The sequence below is a fragment of the Vigna radiata genome, chromosome 5 (assembly GCF_000741045.1).
Source record: "Vigna radiata var. radiata cultivar VC1973A chromosome 5, Vradiata_ver6, whole genome shotgun sequence".
Classification (NCBI taxonomy): domain Eukaryota; kingdom Viridiplantae; phylum Streptophyta; class Magnoliopsida; order Fabales; family Fabaceae; genus Vigna; species Vigna radiata.
This window is the reverse complement of record NC_028355.1, coordinates 1,525,421-1,547,678: the sequence shown is the minus strand read 5'-3', so window position 1 is coordinate 1,547,678 and position 22,258 is coordinate 1,525,421. Positions and strand designations below refer to the sequence as shown.

Here is a 22,258-nt window from a genome sequence, read left to right as displayed (position 1 = left end):
GTCAGAAAATAGTTAATTAATAAAACAATTTATATCATAAACATGATTAATAAAGGCTAAGAAATTGTAAAGAAAATATTAATTACATTATTTATGGAAATGTTTCCTAAAACTAAAAATTATAAAACAGTTATTATCAATTCATCTATTTATTGATACATTTAAAAAAATATTTTTGAGGTCGCTACATCTTATGAGTAAAAATTATAAAGGATTAAATTTTATGCCCAATGACTTTAAATTTTTCCACTTTTATTCAACTATAAATTATTTTAAACATGAGTTTTGAAGTATTTAATATAAAATTTAACAATCTTACATGCATGACCACTTCTATTGATTAATAATATAAATATTTGCATAGTTCTTGTGATTTAGATTAAAATGTAATAAAGACCTTCGCCAACACAATCTCTTGCAATAGAAATTCACGTGATTTATTTAATTTAGGAATGAAACTTACCAATTAATAACAAAGTTATCAAGAATGTGCATTAATATTAATAATAATAATAAAAAAAAAATATCACTCCCTCTTATTATTTAATATACTCTTTATTGTTGTCTTAAATTTGTTAAAAATTATAAAATTTTGTTAAATCCTTTCCTGCCCTCCTTATTTTAAGTCTCCATGAAAATAAACAATAATTGTTTAATATTACAGTTTATTTATGTAACTTCTTTTACCATTAGTGTGTCATCTAACTTCTTTTTATAGTTTTTCTTTCCCTTCTTGACGAAAAGTTAGGTCACACTTTAATAAAAGAAAAAACTCTTTAAAAAACGGTCTATTTTCATTAAAGAAACAGGAAAGAATACAAAAATTTACATATTCTATATATTTTCATATATAAATTGAATAAAAAAATAAATATATAATTGTAACTTGCCAAAAAATGTCATAACAATTCTACAATTACATATACTATTGTGAAAAGCTTGTACAAGTCTCATATATATATATATATATATATATATATATATATATATATATATATATATATATATTAAGCATACTTATTTCCTAAGACAAGATAGTTTTAGATTATTGAAAAATTTCATCAAATAAATTTTAATTATTGAAAATAAAGTTTAGATGAAAAAAACTTATATTTTTTATCATAAATTCTTATTTATTTATTTATAAAATATTACTCATTTTTATCTTTCGTATTATCAATTTTTATTGTCTAAAATAGGAAATGTTTTTTCTTTAAGGAAAATAGAAAATGTGTTAGAATGTACGAACTTATACTAAGTAGAAAATGCGTTAGGATGTGTATGTTTCCATAAAATAAAAAACCTTTTCCAAAATAGAAAATTTGTTAAAATTTAAGCAGTCTTATTAGTCAAAACCAGAAAATGATGAATTCAAGAACGTAAACCGAAAAAGTTAAATGTGTCGAGATTTTATGTCTAATAGAATTTAATAGAAACAAATCATCAAATCGAGAGTTTTCATGTTACTTACATGATCCAAACCAAAAGTAATAAAATATATTTTACAGTTTTAGAATAAAAGTTACATTTTTAGAAATAAAAACTACATTTTTAGAATAAAAAATTCATTTTTATCATACATCACTAGAAAAAGAAAAACACGTGTGCTGTTCACATTTGTAAAAATTTAAACAAATAATTTTAATTATCATGAAATATTGTAAATAAAAATTTATATAAAAATATATTTAAAGTTTTTGAGGAAATTATAACATGGTAATTGAGTGAATATGGGTGAATAGAGATGAAAGGAGTTACGTAAAGGATAACTGCATCTGCAACACATGGAAATCCAAAAGCAATACTGACACTTGCACTTACAGAGAGAGGAGCGAGAGAGGAGAGAGAAGAGAAGGGTCCCACCACAATGCAACATCGCTCGTGCATGTCACGGGCTCGTTGGTGAGCCTTTGAGCCGCCAACACTTCCACCACAAATTCATATTATTCCCTGTGCTTCACTCGGTCCTTGAGATTGGGAAGCATTGGTACCTAGCTAAGCTAAAGCTAAACCCTTCAGTTTTAGCTTAGCTTCTTGTGCTTTTGCTTTCTCCATCCATAAACAACCACCAGCCACCACCATGTTTTCCACCACCACCACTTTTCTTCACTCTTGCTTCCTTCTCTCCTGCCTCCTCTCAGCTCTTTCCTGTGTTTCCATGTTCTCTGGTAATTATATTCTTCTCTTTTCAGTTGTCTAAGAAAATAAAAAACAAAGCTTGTTGTTTATGTTATTGTTCTTGTGATATAGTCTTTGCATGAGGTGCAAAGACATGAGTCACCCTTTTAAGGATTCAGATTCCGTTTCCATGATGTTAGCACAAGATCTCTTTTTTTCTTTCTTTCTCTCAGATTTCGATGCAACAGAGCCCAGAAAAGGCACACTCAGCGTGGTGACGGTTGAGATTCTCCCGTTTCTGGCGTCACCTTGAATCTCTCTCAGCCAGCTTACGCAAAAAGGGATCTTTTTTTTTTTTTAATAAAATATTCATGTGGGTCCTTGTATTGTGATTCTCCCTTTGACCATCTCTCTGGGTGTGCCTTTCTGGGCTTGTGTTGAGCCTGTGGATGAGTTGACACCTGATTCACATGGAGATGGTGTTTGTGTGAGGACCGAGTTGAGAGAGATCAGAAAATTTGTGTTTTGTTTGGTTGTTATAGTTGTGCCGTGCTAATGGGTCAATTCACGACTCTTGTTAGTTCACTGGATATGCTTGTGTTGACGAGATGATTTATAGTAACTTATTATTCTGATTGGGACATCTGAGTTCAAGTTGTGTCTGGAATGGATAGGGTGTTGGTAGGAGGGGTATGCTACTCTTTTATGGGTCAGATTTTGAAATTAAAAATTAGTCTGTGTAAAAGAGAAAGAGGCTGATGCAAGTATCTTGTTTTTTATGGTGGCAATTGGGATTTTTTTTCTTCTTCTTCACAATTAGTAGTGAGAAATTGTGTGTAACTGGCGCAATTAAATTTACAAAAATGAGTAAAGAAAACGGGAAACACAAGGTAGCTTTGTTTGCTCTTGTTGATGGATGTGATTGATTGCGTGAATGTTCTAAGTACCTATTTGAAATGATTAGGTATTGAGACAGGAGATTTAGAAAAAAGAGATGATTTGTTTCCACAGATTCTAAGAGACGAGGCAGTGGCGAGGCTTTATGAGCTTGGGAAGGTAATATATCTGAACTCAGCGTTACTTTGATACTTTTTCATTTATATTTCTACTCATACATGTATGAGTTTCTGTTCTTGACCCCAATGATCCTGATCCATACAGGAAATGCAGATAACTTCAATGTGTGTCAGTTTTAAAGTATAGCATTGAAAGCAATGAGCAACATTGTGTTACCTAAATTGCTTATTGCATCACGTACACTTCACTGCAAATTATTTATTCTTTGAATTTAATGTTGTTGTTGGATTACAGGTGAGCGATGGTAAAAATTATTTGGAGAGGACATTCTTGAGTCCTGCATCCATGAGGGCAATTAGTCTTATTCGTAGATGGATGGAGGATGCTGGTTTGAGAACGTTAGCCTTCTAACTTCTTCAACCCTGAGTAGATTTTCTGAAGACATGACTGATGCTTTTATTCTTTGCAGTTGGGTGGACCAAATGGGAAATGTACACGGTCGAGTCGATGGTGCAAATGCAAATGCTGAAGCTTTATTGATTGGTTCTCACATGGTGAGTCGTTTGTTCCCTCAATTTGTTTAAATAAAATTGAACCTTTCCTTGACAATAGTGACGATCCATTTGAATGATGGATATTAGGACACTGTTGTTGATGCTGGGATGTTTGATGGATCCCTAGGAATAGTCTCTGCAATATCTGCCTTGAAGGCCATGCATGTCAATGGAAAGCTGGAAAAGCTAAAGCGCCCCGTTGAGGTTAGTCAAGTAACTGATATTAGTTTTCAGTAAAAAAGTACTGATTTGTGCTCACTGCTCATTAATTTATCGTATCCTTTGGTAATAATGATGTGCACCGAGAAAAAGATAGTCAGAAAAAGTACATGGAAATGTTGGGACTATGCTACTGTTTTATTGGTGACATCTTATCTTTCTAATGATTCAGGTGATTGCATTTAGCGATGAAGAGGGTGTGAGATTTCAAACTACTTTCTTGGGCAGTGGTGCTATAGCTGGTATTTTGCCTGCTACAACATTGGAGATATCTGATAAGAGGTTTCACCTTGCAACTTTCTTGTTACATTTATAATAAATTTTTCATCACCAGTATATTTATTCATGTACCGCTTTCAGGGATGTAATGATAAAAGATTTTCTTAAGGAGAACTCAATAGACATTACAGAGGAAAGTCTTTTGAAGCTCAAGTATGACCCAAAATCTGTTTGGGGTTATGTTGAGGTGTGATAAGCATTTTCATTGTTCATCTATTGAACTATTTTTCTCAAAAATTTCATCAATAAGCTCATAAGAATTTGCTCGGCTGTTGTTTATTACATTTTGCAGGTTCACATTGAGCAGGGTCCTGTGCTAGAACAAGTTGGTTTCCCACTTGGTGTGGTTAAAGGCATAGCTGGGCAGACACGATTGAAGGTATGTTACAAATAAGATTTTCTGTCATGCGTTGTAATGCTCATAGTTACTTGGATCAGTTGTGGTTGTTACTTCTATGTGAACCCAACAAGATATAACTGATTATCTAAATTGTCTTTCAAACAAACAAAACTTTAATCTTTTAATGCGTGTGAAAATTATGAGGTGAACTTGTCAATGAAGGATTTGGCTCGTCTTAAAGTAACTCAGTTGCTGATAAAAAAAATCAATGGTTGATATTATATGCACATGCATAGCAAATTCTGAATGTGTTGGAATATTAACTATTGATCTTCTTATCAGCAGCTAAGATTGTGCACTTTCAATATCAATTCTTGTGAAAGACATTTATTAGAACAGATCTATCTTCACACTGATACTGTTAGTTTACTTGTAGTTATTGCTATACTTATACGCCCTTGCCTATGCATATGTTGGTTTATAATTACATAAACAACGATGCAGGTTACAGTTAGAGGATCACAAGGTCATGCTGGAACAGTCCCTATGTCCATGCGCCAGGATCCTATGGCAGCTGCTGCGGAACAAATTGTGGTCTTGGAAAGCCTCTGTAAACATCCTGAAGAATACCTTTCTTATGATGCTCATTGCAGTGATTCAACAGTGAAATCACTGTCAAGCTCACTTGTCTGTACTGTTGGAGAGATATCAACATGGCCAAGTGCCAGTAATGTCATTCCAGGCCAGGCAAGCCATGAATTTCTAAAATGCGCTGACCCTGGAATGTCAAAGTGGGCGTGCATCATCATTTCATATTTTTGTGGTTGAGGAGGCCCTTGATGACAGTAAATTTTTGGATTGTTGTAGGTTACGTATACAGTGGACATACGAGCAATTGATGACCTCGGACGTGAGGCTGTTATCTATGATTTGTCAAAACAAATTTACCAAATATGTGACAAGCGTTCAGTTTCCTGCATTATTGAACACAAGGTTTGGTTTGGTTGACCTTCTTTTGTTTTTCTCAGTTGTTTTCTGAATTGTACTAACAACAATCAATGACTTTGTTGTGTTCACTTCAGCATGATGCAGGTGCTGTGATTTGTGATTCTGATCTGAGTTCTCAGCTCAAGTCTGCAACTTATTCTGCACTAAAGAAGATGGAGGGTGACATCCAGGATGAAGTGCCAACATTAATGAGTGGAGCAGGCCATGATGCAATGGCAATATCTCACTTAACAAAGGTGACACATTTTTGTTCCTTATCTGTGTGTTTTGACATGCAATTTACTCTCCAGAATCTGACAATGAATGAGGATTTGAACAGGTGGGAATGCTGTTTGTGCGATGTCGTGGAGGCATCAGTCACTCTCCACAAGAACATGTGCTAGATAACGATGTCTGGGCAGCTGGTTTAGCAACCTTGTCATTTCTGGAAAATCTATCATAAGTGATATGATAACTGTGTAAAGCAATAAATAGATATTATAGCTTGTAATTATAGGTTAATTTATTGAGTTAATTCATGAGTTAACTCTTTTTTCTTTAGTTGTTTGTGTCTTCTTATAGTTGTGTAATTGAATTTTTGGTTTTAGTTATCCTGTTATCAGGAAACGGCTCAAGTTGTTCTGCATGTTCTTTGCCACTGTCGGATAAAGCTTATGACTGATTTTACTTTTTACTTTAATAGGTATATATAATGTTAGTGTATGGCTTTGGAAGTAGTTATCATGAAAGTATAAACCAAAGTTATCATACTCATACACAAGATGTTGATGCTAGATGATAATATCAAATATTGATGAATGCATGGATTTTTTGTTCCCACACAAATGCTTGGCTCTCAATCTCTGCTTTATGGAATCAAATGGCAAATTTATCTTGTTCTCTTCTGAGTTAAAAGAAAATTGACAAATATTTCGATTCATTTTATTGAGTGGTTCTTGAATTGGAAGAGATTGAAAGAGACAAGATAAACCATACTTAAGAAAAAAAAAAACACTAGTATTGGGAAGTAGAGTTTATCTGCAAGTGCAATTCTTGGCCATTAATTCTCTTGGTACAAAATAATTTCTGCTAATGAATTATGATATTGTCGTGTCCAATCAGGCGTGGATGATTGAACATAAAGGAATATGAATGAACATCTGTGGTCAAACTTCAAATGTGACTGTCACAATAAATAGAGGAACACGAATGTAATCATATTCGGATTCGCATTAAGTAGTTCGTATAAACTTTGGATATCCTCTTACGTTGTTTAATGTTTAAGTACAAAACAACAATATCCAATACCATAGTCTTCAGCTTAACTTCCGCCGTATTTTAATTAATGTCATTATTATGAAAATAGTGATACATGGTTAATGTAAGACTGGGCCAACAACATAACCCTTAAATTGGGCTGTTACTAATCTTGTAGGGATGTTTCTTTCTGCACCCTCACAATTACTAACTGTACATCGTCAACAATGTATGTTTCCAGAACTGTTTTTAATAGAAAACTGTTTGTTTGATTTAATCAATTATTTTGTTTATTTTAGATTTGTAAAAGAGTTGTACTATAATTAATTAGTACAATAAATAATCAATTAAGTATGACATCATATTTTTTTAATTTCATCGTTAATTATATTTTAATTTTTTTTTACTTGTATCATGCCATCATTATATTGAATATTGAATTTTGATAAAAATTTATTAGGGTAAGATAAATTGGTTTGAGTAAAACATGAAAAATCAGTAAGATTTGTAAGACATTATATATTAGAGAAAAATTGAAAATTGAAATATATAAATTGAAAGTCTATTTGCTTAAAATAAGCTTAAATAATGTTAAGAAGAAATAATTTTGATGAGGATTTGAATGAAAAGAATGACAAAATAGTTATGGAAGAAAACGAGTCTATAAATACATTTTAATGAAATTATCATTTTTTAAAGAAAAATTGTGACACACAAGGAACTATGATGGGAAGTGAGGGTTATTAAAAGTTTATTACAAAGTAAACATTATAAATAAGATATTTCTTGAAATCTAAGAATGTTGTCGACTTAAAAATTAGAGATAAAAGAATACCAATTTGTCAACTTAAAACCAATAGCACTAATCTAAATTTGTTTTGGAACAAAATTGATAAGAGAATGTTTTCAATTGAAAAAAAAAAGTTTTGACCTCTTTTTGGAAGGATTTCTAATATGTTTATATATATATTGAAAAAAAGTTTTGACCTCTTTTTGATAGGTTGTTTAAAGGTTTAGGAAATATATAGACATATAAATGTATAGTCCAGGAAATATTAAATATCTTTACATATTTCAATCATTAAATAGTTTTATGATTCATAGTCATATTTTGAATAAAAAATAAGAACAAAAATAAAATATGGAACTGACATAAGAATGATTATTTTTTATACGTGTATCAAAAATTGTTTGAAAGTTTCATATAGTCTAAAATTAAGACAAGTTTATAATATACAAATAAGTGAAAACCTCACTTTAAAAACAAAATCAACTTTTTATAAAATAAATGAAATAATAAAATATTGAAGAAACATAAAAGTAACATAAAAGTAGAAGATAAGTGTCACACCACTTGAATAAGACTAAGATGGTTATGTATTAGACAAATTCATAATTAAAAAAATATGAAAGAATATTGAATTTTAAAAATGCAAATCCCTTGATTCTAGGCTTGAATTGATACTTTCTTACTTCAAAAGGTTTTACATTCATTTGGACATCAAATGAGGCCTAATAATTATGGACTTTACTTGTACCTAGAAATTTAAAGAAAATAGCTTATAAAATCTATGAGTCAAATAAATTCACAATAAAGAAATTAAAGAATTTTTTCGGTGAGGAAGAACATATGGTCTTGTTATGCTTAATCACTCTAAGGAAGAGTCATTCATAGTAATTAAACTTTTTGCTCAAGCAATAGTCATTGTTTGAATTAGAAAAATATTGTATAAATTATCTCATATTGAACAATATTGTTCAAACACAATGACTCACGCAAATGATATCCTATGTAACCTAACTTTTATTTTGTTCATCTAGTTTGTATTTACATGATATATATATATATATATATATATATATATATATATATATATATATATATATATATATATTTATTTATTTATTTATTTATTTATTTATTGTGCATAAAAGTGGTTTAAACGTATCATATATATTATTTCACTGTGATTAAATAAGATTAAATAACAAAGTACAGTTTGTCGTAATGAGTTGGTTATCGTATAATTTGAAAACTACTAGTTATCATTTGTGAAATATAATATGAATATTAAGTAGGTTTTGTCCAAATAATATAGATAAAAGATTGGAGAGCGAGAACTTATGAATGTAAGATCCCATTTTAATAGTATAAAACTGGAAAAAGAAAATGTTACATATATGATAATAGAACAACTACATATGTTTCACCCTCACCTTTCGCTAGAGTAACTGAAAAGACTTCTCTCAAATTTCACATCATTTAGATGATCATTACAAAAAAAAAACAAACAAACACATAAATAAACAACACAAAAGTAAGGGTAAACTAGTGATAAAACAATTTAACATGGTAAAATAAAATTCCATCATATATTACACTTCACACATAATAAAATATTCATCCTAATCATAACACAAACTTAGACTTAACCATTCGGATATAAAATGAATGTCGAGTTACAGAGGTTCCTGCACCTGTATGGTAGAACAACTGACTCACTCAAAGCTACCACACAAGATTAGTCCGTTAAACATCATTTGCCAATTAGAGAAAGGTCCCCAGGCTAGGACCTCCTGTCATTCTCACGGCATGACTCATCACCTCTAATTGAGCATGGATGATCATTAGAAAGTCAGGAAAATCCCAACTTAACTTTACCCATTCATACTAGCAACACTTGAAGCCACCAATAAGATATTCCTTCTTGAAACTCTTTTCTGCAACCTTTCATCCACATACATATCTCTCATATAAACACATTAAGTAAAACACATGAAACCAAGAAACATCCATCAAAGTACCGTAAACAACTCACAAAAGAACATAAGACAACCTAAAGCAAACGAAATCAAGACCTATAGAGTCACACCCAGCGTTAGCAATGGGACGCTCAACGCCATGGCCACTGGAACGTGGTGCTTAGGCACCCAGAAATAGGCATTCAAGTGCCACATCAGTTGAAAACACTTTGAAAATGGCTTTTGACGCACTTGAGACTTATTATAATGATCAAATGGATTCCTTGCACCTTAGAATTGATGTGAAATCATGTTTAGAATTAAAACAAAGTGCCTTTTTTATCATTAGACTCGAAATTAGATGCATTAAGTCCATTTGATAGCTCCAAACATACCTAAACTCAAAACAACACTTTCTAAGTCAAATTTATGCCAACTAAAAGTCTTAACAAGTCATAAATGACTCAATAACATATCCCAACACCTCAAATTCATTATAGCCTCTGTACTTTATATTTTCACTACTTAGAACCCCTAACAATAGATCAAAAACGTGACAGAAAACACCATAGGAACCAAGTATCAACTTCAGCTCAGGTTTAACTTAACTCAACACTTAAACAAGTTCTAAATGACTTAAGAACTGACTCCAAACTACTAATTTTCCCATTTAACCTTTTTCTAAAAAATTCATCTATCAAAACCCCAAAAAAAATGAATCAAGAACCATACAAAACACCTCCTATTAGCTAGCAATCAATACTACATCAGATTCCTTCTAAACATAACTCAAACAAGTTCTGATTGACCTTATAAAATGTCCCATATTGTTGTTTGTCCCTTTAGACTCATACTTCTAAAAATTCCCTATCAAAACCCTTTTTTTGACTAACTAGTTCCTCTTTTAACCCATACCCTTTCTTTTCAGCACATAAACCAATTCATCAACCATTTCACAACAAACAACACATTCAAATCAATAATCACATCCAACCAGAATCATTCAACTAAATTCAATTTAATCAAACTACTTAATACTATCATACTAATTTCAAGCATATAATTCAACATTCATTCAAATCACATGTTAACTACTATCATTTCATATTTTATAACTCAAAATTAAATAAAACACTAGCTTCCCTTACTTGTTAAAAACTTAAAATAACTCTAGAGAACCCTACTCTACTTCTCAGTTCAAAGAGACCAAACAACAACTACAATCAACAAAATATATGATCAAGGAATGCCATTAAAACAATTTATCAGTAGAGAACCTAAAAGAAGACTGAAACCAATGTAAAATCAAATAAAAGAGCAGAAAACTATCTTACTCTTTTTGAAAAATTGATCGAGTAGAGTTGAAGATCTCTCCATGAGAATCACACGGACGGTTTCTGATCTTAAACAAATGAAAAAGATACAAGAATCCTTAGAAAAAAAACATATGATTTTAAAAAAGTGATTTCTAAAAATTATATATTTTAAAATAATAAAACTGATTTATAATAATGAAAATAATTTAATATTAATATATTGAAATCTCTCAGTATTTTTAATTCATTATCACTTTAAAATATATTTTCTATATAAAGACAATTAAGGTCTCATTAATGAAATATATTAATTAAAATCTTATTAAACTTATGAAACATAATTTACAATTAAATATTAATTTAATATAATTATTATGAAATTTTTTAATACTAATTTACTTTTGTTTGTATTTGTTTTACAGCAACAATTATAATATATTTGTATATATTTACATATAAAACGTTTCAAGACATTAGTTCTCTATGAAGTTCTTTAGATATTTTTATAAATATATAATCTTTCAAAAATCCCTATATATATTTATATTTAACATCTTTTATTTGTAATAAAAAATAATATATGACATATTCAACCACAGGGTTTTCATATTATCTTAATGAAAAACTTTTTTGGTAATTATAGTCTTTAATTGCGATGGAATAATTTGTCCAAAAACAATGATGGAATCCAATGAGAACCAATTTTGTTAATCATTTGAAAATTGGGAAAGAAATGACATTTTGATAATTGAATAGATCAGAATCTAAAGTGATGAAAATGTCAGAGATTTTCAAAGCAATCACAATAAAACATAAGAAAAGGTGATTTCTATTTCCAAGCATTGCATAGGGTTTGTCTCCCTTAGACACGTGTTATCACACGTGTAATGGCAGTTACAGCCATGGTTTTCGTTCTTAGCTAACGGTATTCTTCTTTTCCCTTAATACTGTACCAAAACCGCGACTACAATCCATGGTTTTCTTCTTTTATTATTTAGTCCTTCATCTTTTACCTATTTACACCCTCTTTAATACTTTCTTTTTACTGTCTAAACATTTGCTTATATAGTTTAAGAATTAATAAGACTCAATTTAATGCTATATCACAATTTCTTTACTTTACACAAATAATTTTAAATGATTAAATACTTTAACCATACAAATTTTAGAAAAAAGAAATGAATTGATATATTATTTTTAGTTTTGTTATATTTGTACCAATTATTACAAAATGACAATAATATAAGAATAAAAACTAAAAATGGTAAATTTTGCATCCAATAACATTTTATAATCATGTAGGAAAGTCTTTTTACAGTAATAAAAATAAGAAAATTAAACCACACAAAAGTAGATAATTAAATATATATTTTAATTTATTCTATCGCTTAATTCTCAAGAATGATTTTATCCTTCATACATGATAAAGGTATTTCTTGATGCATTGAATGATCTTTATAAAAGTTGAGTTATAATGTCTTTTATATAATTTTGGTTTTAGTTTTTTTTTTAATTTTTAATTTTTTAATAATTCATTATTAGATTTTATATTCAGTTTTATTTATTTTTGATGAACTCAATTATACCAAATTAGAAATATATCTGAATTTGATAATTTAATTGAAATTGTATATTTTTCTTTTAGATTGAAAGACTAAAATGAGATAAGTACAAGTGAAAATTATGGACATAGGAAAAAAACTTGTTTTTAGAAAATATATAATACACTGAAAATTCTAAAGTAAATTAATCAAAATAATAACATAATGTTCAGAACATCAAAATCTCATTAAATAAAGTAGAGGTATACCAACATTTGTTATAAAATAGACATGCAAATATTACACCTTGAATAAGAAGATAAAATAATTATTTTAATAGTTATATCTAGATGTCTTATTTTATTTTATTATCTTAAATTTAATTTTTTTATAACACCTTTTTAAGTTTATGATACTACCCTTTTACTAAAGCAAAATGTAGAGTGAAAAATCCCATGGAGGGTGATATTGTATGTTAAATTTTCATTATAAGTAGGAATTTTATATCATTGTTATATGAGGAATATTATCAGTATATTCTTATGAATCCATTAATGCATTATTTATGATTAATTAACTGCTATAATCATTGTTATTTGAGACTTATACAACTTTATTAATGAATCTAGTAAATATTCAATAATGCATTAAAAAGTTTAAAAAAATTATATTATTACAAAAAGTTATTTGTATATATTATTCATATTTTTAATAACCCTACACTTATTCAATTAGAAACAATAATATACATATTAATTATATAAACTAAATATTAAATACATATGTAATTTTAATTTTTTATATATAACGTTTTTTACGTTAAATACTTTATAACACATAACAATTGTTCTTTTTAATGTTTTTATACTATAACTTTTATTTTAATTATTAAATCCAATTAAATGTTATATAGAGATATATTTTCTCTCTTTACTGTCTTGCAGTTTCTGAAAGTTTTCTTAGTGCAGATGTACAAAATAACATTAACTATATTTATTTCATTTAATTTATATTTAATGTACATGCATACATACATTTAATTAGGATAATAATACTTAGACAACATTTTTTTGACAACATTTAAACATTGATTATGTGTTAATTGAATATTGATTACGTATTAATGTGTGATTTAGTAAAAAATTATTTCATAATGTTTATGATTATTATTATTAATTGTGGAGTAATTTTTGATCAATCCCATATTGACACGTAATCAATATTCAAATATTGTTAAAAAAAAGTTGTCTAAATATCATTATCCATTTAATTAATACAAAATAAAATAAAAATTACAAAAAATATTGTAATTATTGCCTTATGGCTAATAACATTAGACAACACCTAATTACTTATACATAATTTTGGCAATATCAAAAGTAGTCATGCTTAAAAAAAGTAAAAAGAAAAGAACTTTTATTAAGTGATAAATATGTGATTTGATGATTTTCCTGTGTGCAAACATAACCATCCTCTTGTTTGAGAAGGAGGAAACAGCATCACCCCTCAAGCTTCTTTCTTTATTTTTTCCCACCAATAAAAACCATATGGAAACGTGCACAAGGTTTCTCATGATAGTGTAGCTCTCCCATCTTCTGCAGCATTTATGATTCAGAGGCAAAGTTTCTAACTTTTCAGTTTTCTGAGTTTCTGGTAAGAATTTTTTTGTTTGGTGTATGATTGTTAGAATTTACTCTTTTGTGTCTTGTGATTGTAAAGATATAATCATTTTTGTAATATGTTTTGTGGGTGATGACCTAACCACACTCTTGTTGTGTATGTGTGGTTTATTGAAATCTTTTCTTTTCAATGGTGGGTATCTGTTCATTGGATCTTGGTTTTGTTACTGTCTTGTAGGGCTTTGTTTTGAATCTATGTCTTATTGAGCATTTTCACAAATGAGAAATCTAATATTTGGGAGTACTTTGCTTCTTGATCTAACCTCTTAGCTGGTTTGACCTCATTGTTTACCCCATTTTCAATTTGACACATTCCCCCATGTGATTTTGCTTTTTATTTTGCGAGGCAAGTCTATAAACAAGAGTTTAGTTCTTATTGTATACATAGATTTAAATTCAGAAGTGAATCATCCTTTTGGTGTGTGTTTTAACCAACCGAATGACTCAGACGATTGTTTGATTCAAATTTAAGACTGTGTTGATTTCAAGATTGTAATTGTTTAGTAATTGGTAATTGTTATGACAATCTTGTACATGCATTGATACAATCTCGACATATCCTTATGGATCTTGGGTAATTGAACAGACTAGGGAGGAATCTGGGTTGGTCTGTGTGAGATATTCTTCATGTGCTTAGGATAAATAATGATTATTTTTTGACTTGGGTTGGATGATTGTAGATTGTAACAAGAGATTTTAAATTTATAATTTGTTTTTTGGAAGCTGTGTAAATATTATCTTCATCATGGGAGTTGTATGTAAGATCAAGACTTTACTTAGATGGCCAGCCATAAAATAATTTCATGAATGAGAGTGTCTGATAATTTTTTGAAATGAAATGAACTTGTTAACTTCCTGAGAGCTGGGTTTTACTACGATTTTTCAGGAGTCGAACTTATTACTATCATTCTTTTGTGAAACTGACCAACATGCTACTGTAGTTATTTTGTGAAATATGACAAAATAAACGTCACTGCTAGGAATATTTAATCCGAAGATCCTGTTTGGCTTGGTACTTGTGGTGGTTGCTTGAAATGGAACATTGAAGTAATGTGATTTACTTTCTAAGACCAAATTCAGTTTTTTTGTTATTGGTTTACCACATCTGCAAAAAGATCTCTTTAATATACCTGAATCTGTATGTTCCTCTTTCATTTTAATTTATGTTAGAAAGTTCTGCTTGAGTGCTTTCCTTATATTTTCTTTGTATGTATAATAGATTTTGCAACAGAGATATGGGAATAATTTCATTTTCCTTCATAAACGTGGTATCTTTCAAGGATGTAATGTAGTGTAAATTTGCTACTTTCATATTTATTTAAAATACNTGTTAATTTAAATTGCTTTTTCTTCTGAGAAAATGCTTACTTGCTGATATTCACGCCTTATATTCACTTGTANCCTATTGAATACATTTCGTTATGTTTTCTNGCTGCTATTTATGCATCCCTGACTTTGTTCATATTGAATATCAGACCAGGTTTTTATCTTGTAGATCTCAAGTTTAATAGTTATGTTGAAAATTTCTTGTTGCTCTATAATATCATTTATAGTACCAACTTTTCCCTTGCTCCTGTCCCCTCCCTTTTTTAAACAACAAAACAACTTCAAAGTCTTATCATCTTGTAAGCTCTTTCATTACTTAATTTTCTTTTAAATTTAACAATGTAATTTTGGAATCACATGTGCAGGCTTATCAATTTTGAAGAAGTTCTCTATTTTACTGGATTTGGTTCAGTGTAATTTATATTGGTATTGTTGTATCAGAAATTCTTCTGAACAATCCCGTAACAAAGCATGACATTGTTGGCTAAGCTACGCTGTGTCACTATTGATGTTACCGGTACCCTGATGGCTTACAAAGGGGAGCTTGGTGACTATTATTGCATGGCAGCCAAAGCTGCAGGCCAGCCTTGCCCAGACTACAAACGTATGCACGAGGGCTTTAAGCTTGCATATAAGGACATGGCAAAGAACTATCCGTGTTTTGGGTATGCAGCCAAAATGTCAAACATTATATGGTGGAAAACCTGTGTGCGAGATTCTTTTGTCAGGGTAAGACATCGGTAAAGTCATTACTTTGGTTGTATGATGTATTAAATGTCATAATAGCTGAGTGGTATTTACACGGGTACACAAGGAAAGGTAGGGTATTTAGTTTGGTACTAAATTTCTCTTCTGAAACAATTAATGCACTGAACTAAGAAAGGTTTAAATCCAATCTTTATTGATGTGTTCAGCTTCATTTAAGCTCCCAGAATTTAGCATTGAGCTACAAGCTCATAATATTTGCAATCCCACATGTGAGAATTTATATATGAAGTTTGTTTTTTTGGCAGGCTGGATATGTTTATGATGAGGAGACATTTGAGAAAATCTTCAGACGCATATATGCATCCTTTGGTTCATCTGCCCCATATTCTGTCTTTCCAGACTCTCAACCATTTCTTAGATGGCTTCGTGAACAGGGTATCAAAGTTGGTATTGTGAGCAATGCTGAGTATCGATATCAAGATGTGATTCTTCCAGCTTTGGGATTAAACGAGGTAAGTTTCCTTTGTTTTTTTCTAAAAGTTTGCTATGTCAGACTTGTAAATGACATCAAAAGATACATTTAGAATTGTTTCAATACTTAACCAGAAGTAGCATAATTTCACATTCTCAAATTTCTGTGAGTGCACTTGTTTAAAACAATAATAGAGAAGGGTACACTTCCATTTTCAAACGCAATGCAATAATTGATTCATGATCTTTGTAAAGGCTGCCTGAAGGAGCCGAATTTAGCCTCAAGAGAAGAGGAGAGAGAGCAGAAAGGACATTTGTGGAAATTGTTTAGAGCTATCAATGTAACTGATATTACTTAATGGGAAAAATTTCTTTTTTTGGTTGTTATCATCATGGTGGTCTTGAAAGAACTAGTACTTGCTATTCACTACAGGTCTTTTTGTTGTCTTGTACACTTACCCAGAGACAAGAATGTCTGATTGCTATGTATGATGTTTAATGATGCAGGGATCTGAGTGGGACTTTGGTGTGTTTTCTGGTCTTGAAGGCGTTGAGAAACCAAACCCAAAAATTTATGAGATTGCACTTGAAAGGGCTGGAAACATTCCAGCTGAACAAACTTTGCATATTGGAGACAGCATGCGCAAAGACTATGAGCCAGCTAAGAGCATAGGGATGCATGCACTATTGGTGGACAGATTTAAGACTCCAGAAGCTGAGGAATGGCGAAAGTCAGGGGCAGTTGTTCTCCCTGATCTATTTACAGTACAAGAATGGCTTTCTTCAACTGAGTCAGATTACTAGAGAGGCTCTAACGTTTTTGAACTAGTATTTCTGTTATCACCCCCTTCCCTAATGATATTACTATTTACTTTCTCTTGTGACATTCAACCAAATGCATGTGGCTGAATATTTCTCTATAGAGGCATGCTTGAGAATCTAAAGGCTAAGAGTTAGATGTAGCTCAAACTCAAACGTAATTCTCTATATTTATATGTTACATTCTCTTCCATAGGGTTCTGTGGCTTTAAAACTTAATTTAAATTATAATTTTAAAATAAATATTTTGAAAATTAAACTTTTGCCCTCACTTAATATATATTTTTAAGATTATTATTATTATATATAACTAATTTTATATATGTTTATAGAATATTAAGTAATAGATTATAATATAATGAAATAAAAAGTATTAATTAATTTAAGAGATTATATAATAAAATAAAATTAATTAGTTACCCAATTAAACTCAATGACAATTTATTTACAGAAATAGACTCATTTGTTCAATGCCAGAATTTGATTTCTGAGAGTTCAAATTTTAGTAATTATTCGTTACTGGTTTTTATATATATTCACTTATCGAGTTATATTCTGTCATAGTTTTCCCCTTTAAAAAAAACAAAAAAAGAAGAAATTATTTTAAAAAAATTATTAAGATTAAAGTAACCAATAGGTTTTAATTTCTTTCTTCGTTTACAATGAAAAGATTTAAAATAATTTAAATAATAGATGAAACAGTTTATCATAAGTTAATATCAAATGGTTTTGTTTCATTTCATTTTTAATATTAACTGTTGTTACTAATAATGAATGATATAAAATTTAGGAAAACAGAAAAATAAAGAAAGAAACATTATAATTATTCATGCTAAATTATTTAAAATCAAATAACTCAATTATATTCAGTATTAGGTTATAAATAATTAAAAATTTAATTATTAATTTGATTTTTATATTTAAGTTTCTATTTTGTTTTAGTTTTATGTTTCTTTTTATTCAATTGAGTTTTTATTTTGTTTTTTAAAATGAAATTCAATATAACACATTATATAAATAATGTGGTCGAAATCTACATCTATCTTGACATGTGATATTTTTAAATAATATTAAAATTAATTTAATAAAATAGAATACATTATTTTTATATAAAAATGAAGATTCAATTAAGTAAAAGAAAAATATAAATGAAAACAAGTCAATGAAATATATGACTAAATTATTAATTAGATCATAAATATCTACATTAGTTAGGGAGGATTAAAAAGGAGGTTAGTATTGTTGATGATTAAAAAAAATAAAAATTTTAGTATTATTTGTTCATGTGTAAAGTAAATGTGATGCAATATATGTGAAAGAAAAAGGAAATTCATCCACAATGCAATATGAAGGTGAAAATAAGAGAAATTCATCTGTAACATGTAAAGAATAAATTTTAATAATTTCACATTAGCATTAAAAATACATTTAATATTAAATCTAATTATTTTGAGTACTAATATTATTAGTGAATTTCGATTAATGATATTAAATAATTCCGATGGATTCTACGAGAAGTGGCATTTTGAAGTGTTTTTGACTTAAAAATTATTAAAGTCAGCAAGCTGAAAGTAACCCTCTCTCCCCTTTGATTATGCACTGATATTAGATGATAAACATTTATATTAGTGATCGTTTTCCAATACTTTAAAGAATTGTATTAAAAACTATAAATTCTTACAAAGTTTCAATAAATTAAATTATTATTATTATTTTTTTTTATGTGTTAACTGAAAGGTGTCGAGGTGACTGATAAGGAAAAGTATGTGAATAAAATGGATTCACTTTCACTCTTACTGTTTTAGTTTTACTTAGTCAAACATTTATAACTAAAATTTCCATAGATTAAAACCATCTGAAGAAAATTTCCTTGGAAAAATCTTATGATTTTCATAAAGCAAACACCACTTATATCCAATGTGAAGAAATAGACAACACAATTTATCCAATAATGCACATGGAAATGGAAGGGATAGGTTTATCTTTTGATGGTGTTGACTTGTGCAACCTTACAACTAGTAAGCTACTCGCTGTAATGGACAGTGATTGATAATTCAGTGATAAGAAAAGAATCAACAGAATTTCCATATCAATTAGTCTATGGGATAAATCATGGAATCTTCATGTTAGTCGGCATAATGTGACAACTTCATTGTTTTTTCCAAAGACATCGTGCCTTAATTGCTAATTTGATAACAACGTGGCGAGAATTCCAACATAGCTTTAGTATGCTGACGCTTTTACTCTCAGTAAGTTCAGTTGTATCAAATAAGAGTATAACTTTGAAACCTATAAGGAAAGTCTGACATGATCTATTTCAAATATTGGGAAGCAATTTACATACTTGTTGGACATGTTTGTCTTTATCTGTTCAAAAAGTCTCACATGTTTGTGTCAATTACATAAGGGTAAGAAAATCTCTACACCTTCAAGCTATTTCTGAAACAACTTCAGTTTTCTATTTTTCTGATAGAATTTTACTCTTTCAAATATGCAAGTTGTGTTTCCATTCTTAAGGGCACGGTAGATCGGCCTTTTATATATCATGTGATGTGGCCCTTCTTCTATTTAATGTACACTAAAAGACAATTGATGGAGGAGTGAAATTTCCACACAAACTGACAAGAATTTAAGACATTTGGAAGGACTCAATCCCATACTTCTAAATATCTGTTTATGCTTGTTTCCCCCCTCAATCCTTCACTCAAATCTACTCAATAGCTTCAGAAAAGAAGCAATATTTTGAATGTCTACTAGCACAAGAGAAAATGATGAGGCAGAACCTCAAAGAGGGTATTGGAGATGGAGCAAACAAGATTTCTTGCCAGAGGAGTCCTTCCAAAGCTGGAACAACTACGTTTCTGCGCTCTCACAAACATGGCTAAGGTTCAAGGATCGTCTCTTCAGCAGATCAGATGATGCCACCGAGACAGAAGAGCTCAAGAAACAAAGTGAGCATGACATGAAACGTTGCCTCAACTGGTGGGATCTGATATGGTTCGGTTTTGGTGCAGTGATTGGAGCAGGAATCTTTGTGCTAACTGGTCAAGAGGCTCATAACCATGCTGGAGCAGCAATTGTTTTATCCTATGTTGCCTCAGGGTTCTCAGCAATGCTTTCTGTTTTCTGCTACACTGAGTTTGCCGTAGAAGTTCCATCAGCAGGAGGGTCATTTGCTTATCTGAGAGTTGAATTAGGAGACTTTGTTGCTTTCATAACAGCTGGAAACATTCTTCTTGAAAGTGTAATTGGAAGTGCAGCAGTGGCCAGATCATGGACTTCTTACTTCACAAGCCTTTTGAACCGTCCAAAGAATTCATTGCGCATTAAAACAAATCTCAAAGAGGGGTACAACTTGTTGGACCCTATAGCTTCTGGGGTTCTGGTGATTGCTTCAGTGATCACAATAATCAGCACAAGAAAAACTTCATTCCTCAATTGGATAGCTTCTGCCATCAACACCGCTGTTATTATATTTGTGATTATTGCAGGGTTTGTTCATGCAGACACATCAAATTTGTCACCCTTTTTACCTTACGGCGCTAAGGGAGTGTTTCAGGCTGCAGCAATTATTTATTTTGCATATGGAGGGTTTGACAGTATTGCAACCATGGCTGAAGAAACCAAGAAACCATCAAGGGACATTCCAATAGGTTTGGTGGGGTCAATGTCAATGATCACAGTGATTTATTGCTTGATGGCACTCTCACTGAGCATGATGCAGAAGTACACAGAAATAGACACTGGAGCCGCTTTCTCAATTGCATTTCAGAGCGTGGGAATGAAGTGGGCAAAGTATGTAGTTGCTTTTGGTGCATTGAAGGGGATGACCACAGTGCTTCTGGTGGCTAGATTGTCACAGGCACGTTATATTACTCATATAGCAAGGTGCCACATGATCCCACCATGGTTTGCTCTCGTGCACCCTAAGACAGGAACCCCTATAAATGCTACACTCTTGATCACTGTTGCAAGTGCCATCATAGCCTTTTTCACAGGTTTGGATGTGTTGTCAAGCTTGATATCTGTGAGCACACTCTTTGTGTTCATGATGATATCTGCAGCCCTTTTGGTGAGAAGGTACTATGTGAGAGGGGTGACACCAAGAGAGAATCTTGTAAAGCTAGTTATGTTCTTGGTGATCATTATTGGTTCCTCAATAGGAATTTCAGCCTTCTGGGGGCTGAAGCCTAATGGTTGGTTAGGATACACTGTGACTGTTCCTGTTTGGTTCTTGGGAACTCTTGGTATGTCACTGTTTTTGACTCAGCAAAGGGTGCCAAAAGTTTGGGGTGTTCCATTTGTGCCATGGTTGCCATCTTTGTCAATAGCTACAAATGTGTTCCTGATGGGATCTTTGGAGTATGATGCCTTCATAAGATTTGGAGTGTGCACAGTGGTAATGCTGATCTATTATTTCCTCTTTGGTCTCCATGCAACTTATGATATGGCTCACCAACAACAAATGCTGAAATCAAAAGTCGACCAGACAGAAACCATCTAGAATGAAGCTCCGTGCATCCTCGTCTGTTGGAAACATAATCATTTCTAAAATGTTTATTTCCTATCTGATAAGACAATCCTGTAAAAATACTATAAGGGTGAAAAATGGTGTTAATGTGTTGGAAGCGAAATTAAAATTGAGTATATTTTAAAAATGAATTAGTATAGTTTTTTTTTTCATAGTCTTACATTTTGTGTGTGTGAGTGTTTTGGATTGGATTTTTGAATTAAATATGCCAAAATAATTTAAACATTATTGATGTGATTATATATATATAAAAAAGGTAATATAATTGAATTAATTTATTTTTAAAATTTAAAAATGAAATTATATCAAAATTTCATATATAAACAAATTTTAATTTTACAGACAAAAAATATT

The 22,258-nt window shown here is 30.4% G+C and overlaps 3 protein-coding genes across 6 annotated transcripts; all 3 read left to right on the top strand.

Moving 5' to 3' along the window:
* Positions 1–1,875: 1,875 nt before the first annotated feature.
* On the top strand, positions 1,876–6,255 carry LOC106762382 (allantoate deiminase 2). 3 transcript variants are annotated; one of them, XM_022780412.1, is made up of 13 exons: positions 1,876–2,168; positions 3,083–3,174; positions 3,280–3,315; positions 3,430–3,533; positions 3,605–3,689; positions 3,777–3,893; positions 4,081–4,190; positions 4,269–4,374; positions 4,480–4,566; positions 5,032–5,274; positions 5,395–5,520; positions 5,610–5,771; positions 5,855–6,255. In XM_022780412.1, the coding sequence occupies exons 1-13, from the start codon at positions 2,081–2,083 to the stop codon at positions 5,975–5,977; spliced, it is 1,479 nt and encodes a 492-aa protein (XP_022636133.1). In that variant the 5' UTR covers positions 1,876–2,080; the 3' UTR covers positions 5,978–6,255. The 3 variants fall into 3 exon arrangements, with proteins under 3 accessions (XP_022636133.1, XP_014501751.1, XP_014501753.1); XM_014646265.2 differs by lacking the exon at positions 3,280–3,315 and having other exon boundaries at positions 1,882–2,168; XM_014646267.2 differs by lacking the exon at positions 3,280–3,315 and having other exon boundaries at positions 1,893–2,168; positions 3,130–3,174.
* A 7,560-nt stretch (positions 6,256–13,815) lies between these two features.
* Positions 13,816–17,572, top strand: LOC106760056 (haloacid dehalogenase-like hydrolase domain-containing protein 3). 2 transcript variants are annotated; one of them, XM_022780411.1, is made up of 4 exons: positions 13,816–14,023; positions 15,817–16,104; positions 16,389–16,595; positions 17,062–17,572. In XM_022780411.1, the coding sequence occupies exons 2-4, from the start codon at positions 15,847–15,849 to the stop codon at positions 17,356–17,358; spliced, it is 762 nt and encodes a 253-aa protein (XP_022636132.1). In that variant the 5' UTR covers positions 13,816–14,023; positions 15,817–15,846; the 3' UTR covers positions 17,359–17,572. The 2 variants fall into 2 exon arrangements, with proteins under 2 accessions (XP_022636132.1, XP_022636131.1); XM_022780410.1 differs by having other exon boundaries at positions 15,741–16,104.
* Positions 17,573–19,953: 2,381 nt separating this feature from the next.
* On the top strand, positions 19,954–22,053 carry LOC106761929 (cationic amino acid transporter 5). The gene has a single exon (XM_014645555.2). It carries the CDS (start codon positions 20,120–20,122, stop codon positions 21,875–21,877), a length of 1,758 nt encoding a protein of 585 aa, XP_014501041.1. The 5' UTR covers positions 19,954–20,119; the 3' UTR covers positions 21,878–22,053.
* Positions 22,054–22,258: the final 205 nt, after the last annotated feature.